This window comes from Benincasa hispida, unplaced genomic scaffold (assembly GCF_009727055.1).
Source record: "Benincasa hispida cultivar B227 unplaced genomic scaffold, ASM972705v1 Contig905, whole genome shotgun sequence".
Taxonomy (NCBI): domain Eukaryota; kingdom Viridiplantae; phylum Streptophyta; class Magnoliopsida; order Cucurbitales; family Cucurbitaceae; genus Benincasa; species Benincasa hispida.
The window spans coordinates 32,111-42,724 of NW_024065241.1; the positions used below are offsets into that span (position 1 = coordinate 32,111).

At 34.7% G+C, this 10,614-nt stretch overlaps 1 protein-coding gene across 1 annotated transcript; it reads left to right on the top strand.

The window, feature by feature from the left end:
- The first annotated feature begins 6,805 nt into the window (after positions 1 to 6,805).
- On the top strand, positions 6,806 to 8,916 carry LOC120070090 (AAA-ATPase At2g18193-like). The gene is made up of 2 exons (XM_039021942.1): positions 6,806 to 8,085; positions 8,191 to 8,916. Exons 1-2 carry the CDS (start codon positions 7,114 to 7,116, stop codon positions 8,626 to 8,628), a joined length of 1,410 nt encoding a protein of 469 aa, XP_038877870.1. The 5' UTR covers positions 6,806 to 7,113; the 3' UTR covers positions 8,629 to 8,916.
- Positions 8,917 to 10,614: the final 1,698 nt, after the last annotated feature.

Consider the following 10,614-nt stretch of genomic DNA (forward strand, 5'->3'; position numbering starts at 1 on the left):
GGGGTGACAACAGAATACAAACCAGATAACTCAATTCTAAACATGCAAGGCTTTAATTTCGCGATTAGTCAAATTAACCCCAAATTAGTTTTCAACTTTTTCTTCTCAACAAAATCCAAGCAAAAACTAACTCGCATTAAACTAGGGTTCATGCGTTGTGACATCCTACGAGTTGGAAAGCCTAGACTCATAGCATGATTCATTGAGTGAGATTAAATTAGCGCAAACAAGTGTAAATTCAGAAATAGTCTTAGCTGACACAAGAATTCATAATTTATACAATCTAATCTACAATTATGAAAACCGCCATGTAGAAATTGCATACAGGAACCCAATAAAAATGATTTGTCAATGTAGTTCTATCAAATTCTATTAAAAATAAACTCAAATCAAACTCAAGAGTTCATAGGATTCAACATCATTAATTAAACATTCTCAATAAATTGAACAAAAAGACTGAACCCAAGAAGAAAGGGTTACTTAGTCTTGCATCTTCTTAAAATCAGCAACAATAATTGAGAAATTGAAGCAATAATAAAAGGAATTGAAAGATGGAGGAACGAATAGTGAAAGTATGGTGAAACTTCTTAAAAAATCATCCCTAATGAGGCTCCAACTCGTTATTCTCTCAACTGGAACGGAAAATATGTTTTCAGGTCGCAACTCGCAATGTTGAAAAAAGGGTTGTGACGCTCATTTGTGCGCACGTGGAGCAAGAATTCCCATCGAAGATCATAGTGTTGCAACGTTGATGGGTAGCGTTGTAATGCTACCTTGTTCAACAGCTACTTCCATCTAGCGTTGAGGTAGTGTCGAGGTTCTTCATATCACGAGCATTGCGACGCTCCGCCTATGGGTGATGTGTGAATTCCAGTGTTGAGGCAGCGTCAAGGGAGGGCTGCATCGCTGCCCTCAAGAATGGTTTGGTAATTTTGTTGTCTTCTTTCAAATGATGCATCCAACTCCCATTTTTGCTTCTTTTTTGCGCAATTTTCATTCAAATGACATATTTATTCCTCGGGATCGATTTACCTAAAAATTAGGCAATTTAAGCATAAGAATTATTCAATATAGCAGAATTAACGACATAATATTAGCTCTTTTTGAAAGCTAACACAGTACTTAAGAGAATAATCTAGAACAATCTATGAACTATTCTTGGAATCAGGTAAAAGTGAATTCCATCTTGCAGGATTATGTCCCCAGTTATCTACCCGATCTTATCCCTAAAATGGGGACTTATTGAGTCGGCGAACTCGAGCCACTCTCACCCATGCAGATTAAAGGATAATCTCGAATAAATAGGAGTTCATAGTTAGCTCAGGATTAAGATCAAGTTACCTAGGTCATCGTATTGAAATAGTCAGTTGTAACAGTAAATGGTATTATAAGGTAAAAGTGACTATTTTGCTGTTCGATCTTATGTAAACTCATTGTATCAAATACAAAGTGGGTTGTATCCATTGTGTCCCCAAGATAAGATACCCAACCTTATCCTTATACTATAGACCATTTTGGCTATTTTCTCGAATTTAATCCATCTATGTTGCCAGGAGTTCTTAGTTTACTGGATTTTAGGGTTTTTAAATGCAATTCATATATTCAATAACATTTTTACATAATGAACCACAATAACATCTCTATTGTGAAATAGAATTCGTTTATTATTTAAAAACCACGAGTTTTAGGTTATAAAACCCAACAACTTCTACATGCTTTGTTCTTTCATAGAAGACCTATTGCGCTCAATCTGTTGCTTGTTGCTTTAACTTAGGAGTAGGGACTTTAGAGCCTTTTTTCAAGGGAAGGTTGCTATGCTAGTTGTAGGGCTTCCGCGCTTGACTAATAGTTTCAAAAGTCAAGGGGACTTTATTATAATCTTACGAATCTACAATTCTCTTTACTAAGCGAGACTCTACCTAGAACTAAAGAATTTGCCAAATAGTCTTCTTCTAACTACCAGTCCATGACTTAACATTGGTAGAATGCTACCTCCAATTCCCTGTATGTTCGATAGAACCAAAGATTCCCCTTCACTGATACGAGTATCAACCTCTCTAAATCAACCTTCACAACCTTTGGATTAAATCCTAGGACGTGAGCCAAAAGTCAAATTAAACTTTTAGGGCCTAACCCCAGTTAACCAAATTTATTTCAAATAACTCAAATCAACTTGCCCAATAACTATTAGTTGCCAAAAAAATCTCAAACTCTACTGGACAACCACCAAAAACTCACAAAACAACACAATCCTAACAACCAAAATACATGGGTATCATCAAATTGGAAAAAATATCGGTGGGCAATGAAAATCTTCAAGAAATCCCACGTAAACTTACCAAAATAACCAAATTTACCCCCAAACCAAGATTCTGACAAGATCTGACATAAATCTGGCACTGAAGCCTTGTGGCGATGTTGAAATTGGTGCACGAAAAATGAATGAACCGAGAGATTCGGCAACACCAACGCTGGACTACAATCGATAAACGGTTGGGTCAAGGACAATGAAGAGTAGAGGTGCTCGGTGGTTAGGGGTCAAATGGAACAGAGTAGTTCACGATCGTGACCAGTGTGGGTGATCCTACAGTTCGATGAAGCTGACGAGTGGTGGTGGATTCATAATGTGATCAGTTGTGGAGGCGTGGTGACGTTTAGTTGCGAGGAAGAGATACTACTGTCACGGGGTCAGAGTTCTTGCGCATGCGGCGTCCTCGTGCGACACCTCGACTGGACCCTGACCAAGGTAAGTTGTAACACCTTCGAGTTGGACTGGTTTTGCCCTCCCATGGGCTCATCAGGGGAGTGAGAATAGCTCCCAACCAGTGTGTGGTGCCATGGTAATGCGCCATCCATCAAGATCCCTCAGGAGTAGGCACAAGCCTGTGGCACGCACTCCACTTGTTCGTTATCCCGCATGCCTCAGTGAGTGTATATTGGGACTAGCCAGCCCATTCATGTCTCACAACGACTTTCACGATCTTTGATCCGTGACACCCTTCCCCCTCGATTTCACAATGTCCTCGTAGCGAGGAGGAGTGCAAACTCGCCCCTAGGTCATTATGTGGTGCAGTTGCTCCCTGCATACTCCCATAGAGGTCTTCATCCTTGGGGAAGACCCATGGGAGGCAAACACCCATCTCTTAGGTACGAGGTAGTGTGCGTTGCCCAAGCGCACTTTCTCATCCGTATACTCATTCACAGACTCGCCCACACGATGGAGTACTTGGTGAACACTATGAGTGCAACCAATTGTTAGCTCTGATATCACTCTGTCATAGGGTTAGAGTTTTTGCGCACGCGGCGTCCCCGTGCGTCACCTTGGCTGCACCCTGACTGAGGTAAGCCGTCTATAACACCCTTGAGTTAGACTGGTTTCGCCCTCTCATAGGCTCATCAGAGGAGTGAGAATAGCTCCCGACCAGTGAAGTGCCTAGGTAATGCACCCATCCATCAAGATTCCTCAGGAGTAGGCACACGCCTGTGGCATGTACTCCGCTTCATCGCTATCCCGCATGCCCCAGTGAGCGTATATTGGGACTAGTCAGCCCACTCTTGTCTCTCCACAATTGTCACGATCTTTGATCCGTGACACTACGTAACGGTCACGAGTGATGCTACAGTTTGATAGCTAGGGCACTCCACTGAAGCAGCTTGGTGGTGGTTGTGGGTCACATAAGAAGATGAATTGAGGGTGCACGCCAATATAGAATAATATATATTTCCTTTAATCTAACCCTAAATATATATGTATATATTTAAATTCCTTTTCCTCTTCCTATGTGTATATATATATTACCTTTTTTCCAATCACATCAACTCGAATCACTCGTTTATTTGTATCTATATAGATTTTTCCTTTTCTAAATTATCATAAATGCACCATTAAAACGAATCTAAAATCCAAAATTCAAAATTTAATTTGTTCCAAATTCCAAATCTCCAAATTTATTTATCCAACTTTCCTTGAATTAAATTCAAATTTTCACTTCTTTATAAATATCACTTACATTAATTATCTTACCTCGCAAATTCAATTTTAGCCTGAAATTAACAAAAGAGCACCCAAATAATTCAAGATTAATTAACTGAAAAATTCAGGATCTAATAGTTCTTCTTCATCTCAACTATTTTTTTTTCGTCTCAACTATCTTCTGATTAGGGTTTCTTGTGAACATCATCATGATATGAAATGACAAATATTGTATGTGCACTTTCATTCTGACATAAACGAAGCATATTCTATAAACATAAACTGTTAAGTTATTGAGTGCTTCATCATTGATGTGTAGAATATGATGATTTTTCTATAATAATGTTAAGTTGATAAGTTCTTTTTTTCTTTTATTGAGTCCTTCAAGTAATTAAGGGTTAAAAAGTGATTGCGAGATCGAAGGAAAAATGTTCATTTTATTGGAATATGATATGTATTTTGGAGGAAAAATACAATTGTTTTGCATTGTGTGTTCAAAATATCTTACAATTTTCAAAAGGAGAAAAAAACGTTGTCCAATTTTTAAAAGTATTCATTGTTTATGTTTGAGTCCTAAGTACTTGTATTTAGTTATAATTTATTTGGAATATGTTTGGTGTATAGAAATGGAGAAAAAATATATTATGTAATTGATGTTCAAAAATTGAATTCCAAATTTTTTGTTAGTATATGAATACTTTGTTGAGAATTTGGTATGCTTTGAGAATGGAAAATAATTGGAAGATTTTTCTTTTTTTTTTTGTCTTAGAAAAATTAGAAAAATATGTGTATAGTTGAAAATAAAAATCAACAATAGTACAAAAAAAAAAAAAAAAAAAGACAAAATCAATTTCATTTAAAAAAAATGCACCAGATACCCCAATAATCATCAACTTAATTCAGTGCTTTTTATTGTGTGACACCGCTTAAAAGAAAATAAAGTGGTTTTCGTTAAATCACACCTCATTATAAATATTTTTAATTATTTTAGTTTTTAAAAAATAAATTTTACAAAAACACATTATTTTTCTATTGAATTTTTAAATTCATAACCAAACATAGTTAAAAATTTTTAATTCAAATTTAAGTTCCAAATTCAAAGCAAAAAGTGGTTTATGATATAACGAAAATAGGAAAAAATACATTTTTGGTCTCTAGGTTTTGGATCTAGTTTTTATTTACTCCTTAGGTTTCAAAATGTTACACATTTAGTCCAAGTTTTGAGTTTGGTTCCAATTTAGTTAAGTTTCAAAATGCTACAATTTTACCTTTGAAATTTGAGTTTTGCTTCAATTTGGTTCCTACATTTCAAGATTTACACTTTTAATCTCGATTTTTCATTAAATACCCACTTTCCGTGTTTAGAGTTAATTTATGTTAATAAATTAAAATTTTTTAAAAGAATTATAGTTAATTAAGTTTCACTATTTTTATCACCTTTAAAATTAAATTTAAAATTTCACTTCATAATTATTTTTAATTAATTAATAGAAATTGACGTCAATGATTAAAAATGAGTATTTAATGAATATTGAGATTAAAAATATAAAATCTTGAAACCTAAGGACCAAATTGAAACAAAATTCAAATCTCAAGAGTAAAATTGTAACATTTTGAAATTTAGGGACTAAAATGAAACAAAACTCAATTTGTAAGGACTAAATGTGTAACATTTTAAAACTTATAAACCAAATAGAAACTATAGTCAAAATCTAGGGACCAAAAAAGTATTATTCCCATGAAAATAAGTGAACTAAACTAGCTTAATCTTTTTCTTTTATGTTTTTGTTTTTACAAGCAAGAATGTCTAATCTATCTAACAAAGTGAGGTTAGCTCAAGAGTAATTGGCTTGACCCACCAATCTTGAAGTGAGAGGTTCGAGCTTCTCACATTTATCCTACTCGAACAAAAAAAAAGTCTAATCCATCGAAGATATGAAAGAAGATATGATATGGTAACCAAAGTTTAAATGGTTACATATATAGGCTTTGACTTTTTTAGTATATATAATATAAACATTTCGTTTTAGTTTTGAATTTGAAATCAAACTAAATCGAAAAATTAGATTTTCATATAATTCTAAACTGAAACGAAACTCGAATTTTTGGTTTGATTTAGTTTGGTTTTGTCATTTGTTTTGGTTTTCTCAGTTTTGATGAACACCCCCTATTGGCTATTGATATATATATATGTATATATATATAGGCTTTGATTTTTTGTTGTATATATAATATAAACTATTGGTTTCAGTTTTGGATTTGAAATCAAACTAACCGAAAAATTAGGTTTTCATATAATTCTAAACCAAATCGAATTGAAATCTGTTTAAAACCCGAATATTTGGTTTGATTTAGTTTGGTTTTGTCCATCATTTTAGTTTTCTCAATTTTGATCAACACCCCTATTTGCCGTTAATATATATATGAATAGCTTTAAGTACATGTTTGACAAAATCACTCTAAAATACGTTTTTAATTATTAAAAAAATAATTTAATATCTAATTTTACACCTTTCAATGTAATTTTCATATAATTAAAAATGATTTTGAATGATTAAAAGTATGCATTTGAATAATGGTAAAAATGTAATTATCTGAAAATAACCGGTAAACATGTCCTAAATGAAATTGCAAAATGTGAAGTGTTAATATATTAACATTAATGGCAATAATGTTGTGCTTTCGGGGAAAAAAAAGCAATAACATTGTATAATCATTTACCTTAAATGAATAATATTCAGTATGGGAAAAATAAAATACAAAAACATCATAAATATAGTGTGAAAATGTAAATTAATATATTAAATGTGGGCAATTTTCTTCATTAAATTTAAGTGTAGTTTCCTTCTTTAATTTCGGTTTGAACAATTTTAAAAAAAATTAAGATTGTTGTAAACTTGAATGAAAAGAATCGGGTAAATTATTTTACACTGAAAACAAAAAACGAAATAATTAGCAAAGGCAACCTAAATATTCACACTGAAAACAAATAAATGCAAACTTACCATTCTTGAAACCAAATCACCAAAATGCAATTTGGCAATCTCCAATGATTCTTGAAGCCCAAGGCAAAGGCAAAGGCAAAGGCTCAGCTCAGACCTCCTTCATAAATATAATTACAATTCCTATTCTTGCTTTCTATGATCAATTTGAAGGAAATGGTCGTTCCCCAGTCCGTCTCCGCCGTCTTCTCCGCCTACGCCTCCTTCGCCACCACCATGATGCTCTTCCGTTCTGTCACCAACGATCTCCTACCCGCCAAATTCATTTCCTTTCTCTCTTCAATTTACGTCTACTTCTTCGGATCTGTTTCTTCTCAGACCAAGTTTGTCATCGACGAGAATTCTGGGATCACCGTGAATGAAGTCTTCCAGGCCGCCGAGATTTATCTCCGTACCAGAATCAACCCTTCTATCGACATTCTCAAGGTCCACAAAAGCCCCCGCCAGAAGAATATCACGCTTTCCATCTACAAGGACCAAGAAATCACCGATTACTTCCAAAACATTCGCCTCCAGTGGCGATTGGTCTGTTTCGCAGATCAACACAATGCTAACACAGAGATACGCCACTTTGAGCTTTTGTTCCCCAAGAAATTCAGGGACAGAGTTGTCGATTCCTATTTGCCTTATGTGTTGTGGAGAGCCAAGGAGCTTGAAGAGGAGAACAAAGTTGTGAAGATCTTTAGCCAGGAATGTCAGTATGATGACTACGCCGGCTACGGAAAATGGGGCTCTGTAAATCTGGACCGTCCGGCAACGTTTGATACGCTGGCCATGGAACCTGAGTTGAAGCAATGGATAATCGACGATTTGGATAGGTTTGTTAGGAGGAAAGATTTCTATAGAAATGTGGGGAAGACTTGGAAGAGGGGATATTTGTTGTATGGTCCTCCTGGTACGGGAAAATCAAGCTTAATTGCTGCCATCGCTAACTACCTTAGGTTTGACATTTACGATTTGGATCTCTCCAACATGTACAGCTATAGCGATCTCAGGAGAATTCTGTTAGCCACCAAAAATCGATCGATATTGGTGATTGAGGATATAGATTGCAGTGTGAAAATACAGAATCGCGAGAGTGGGAAACATTTTGATCAATCCAACGGCAAGGTCAGTTTTTGTTGGGTTATTTTCTTTTTCAGCTCTAATTGGAATATCTGAATTCTATTGCTCGGAATGGAAAATTGAGATGGGGATTATGATTATGATTTGCAGTTTACTTTGTCGGGGATGCTTAATTTCATCGACGGCTTATGGTCAAGTTGTGGAGACGAAAGAATCATAATGTTTACAACGAATCACAAGGAGCGATTGGATCCTGCATTGCTGCGGCCGGGTCGGATGGATGTGCATATAAACATGTCGTATTGTAGCCGTCAAGGGTTCAAAGTGTTGGCGTCGAATTACCTGGGCGGGGAAGCGACTGAGCATCGTGTGTACAGAGAAATAGAAGAGTTGATCGGAGATATGGAAGTATCACCGGCAGAAATTGGGGAAGAGCTAATGAAGGGCGAGGAAGCGGAAGGCGTTCTTGGAGGTCTGGTGGATTTTCTGAAACGTAAAAAGGAAGAACAGAGGAAGGAGAAAGAGGTGAAGAATGAAGAGCAAAAAAAAGAATGGGATAAAATTGAGGAGGAAGAAGAAAGATGTTGATGACGAAGTCAAAAAGGACAAAATGGGAATTTGAGAAATAGAAAGGCAAAAAATTGGATATGAATATAGAGGGCGTGGGATGGATGTGAATTCCAGTTTTTGTTTGGCTGAGGGCCGGGTTGACTCGGGTTGGGATGAGTGAATGGGTCCGAGTTGAGTGATTTCAAGAATCACCAGAGTATGAAAGTTGAATTTCTGAGGCATTGGTTTTGAGTCTTCACATATGGGAGGGAGAATAGAGAAAACAGAAATTTGTTTCAATGAAAACAGAATAATTTTGTGGTTAAATGAAAAGAGAGTTATTCCATATGTTTGGTAGTAAATTCATAATTGAATTCTAATTTCAACTATGGTTTAAAATTTATTTTATATTATACCTATATATATATTATAAAATTAATTGTTCTTAGCTAGTAAAGTTTACGGACTATCGACTTCGATGTCTAACGTTCGATTTTCCCACCCCACATTTCAATTATAAAATTTTAATAATAACACCTTAAATTATGAAGAGAGTCATGAAAAAAACATTAGTAATAATTATGAGGAAAAATAATAGTTATTTTATATTACATATTACTAATTAAGCTTAAAATATAACTTAGGATGCGAGAAAGGCCAACATTGACACCAATGATACATGCGAGTTATTTGAGGCACTTAAAAATATCGATAATTTGGGGGGCATATGCCCCAACTCCTAATAGAAACTAATAGAAGTCTGCCAATAGAAGTCTATTAATGTCTATTAGTATTTTTTTTGTTATTTCTGTAAATAGTTTGACATTTTTTCTGTCTATGAAAATTTTCCTATTAAATCATAATAAAAATTATTTAAGGGTTTTTTTAACCTAGTTTTAAAAACTTGGTACTAAAAAGATATATTTATAAAAACTTAAGGACAACTTAATCTTAAAAATTTGGGAAATAAAAAGGTATTTTCGAATACATAAAGATCAAACACACTTATATTTCAGAACTTGAATACTACCAAAAAAAAAAAAAAAAAGGTAAGTTTATCAAATATTTTTTTAAAACCATAGAGTTAAAAAACAGGTATATTTCTTAAACTTTATTAGTTGATTTAATTTTTGAAAACTTGATAGCATCGAAAATGTGTTATCTAAATTCGCTTAATTCAAGATTTTCCTAGGATTTTATTTGTTTATTTTGCTATTTTTTAGGTTTCGAGCACTTAAGAGGTAGAATAGGGTGTTAGTAGTGAAATAGAGCTAAAACGGGTCAAATCGGAGCTTAAGTGTGTAATTAGAAGGTCAAATGACCAAAATGCTCTTGTATGCAATGTTGCAACCCTCTATCACCGTAGAGTTACACTCATGAACAGAGGTATTACTTTGCTCGGAGCGTCGCGAGTTTACCTCTATGCTGCATCGCTATGCTGAAAGACGTTAGCTGAAAAAGCAGGGCAGCATCACAACACTTCCATCAGCGTTGCAACCCTACGATCTCCAGATGTTGCTGCATAAAAAGCCAGTGTCGCAACATACCCTTCAGTGTTGAGACATTGCACCCTATCTATACATTTCCACCAGCTTCCGCTTGGTTCGTTCCCGAACCACATCTTATTAGGAGAGGTTCCGTTCTGATACCATCTGTAATGACTTGTCTCTTTGAGTATTCTGATAAGGGTCGTTACTCATAATTACATATTTACATTCAAAATATTTTGACCATTAAGGAAAATAAATTTTCATTAAAATAATAAAGACAGTTTTCTAAAATAAATAACAAATAAATTTTCATTAAAATAATAAAGACAGTTTTCCAAAATAAATAACAAATAAGAAAAACTTTTGGTTGGGGCCCCTAAAATATTGAAGAAAAAATAACATAAACAGATAGAATTTTGACCAACATCGAGTTTCAAATCAAAACTTTTAAATAGCTTGAAAACATAAACTGAGTAGAAGCGATTTACATATCCCATATGGCACGATCACAGGTCCCTCTAGTCACCCGTCGGTC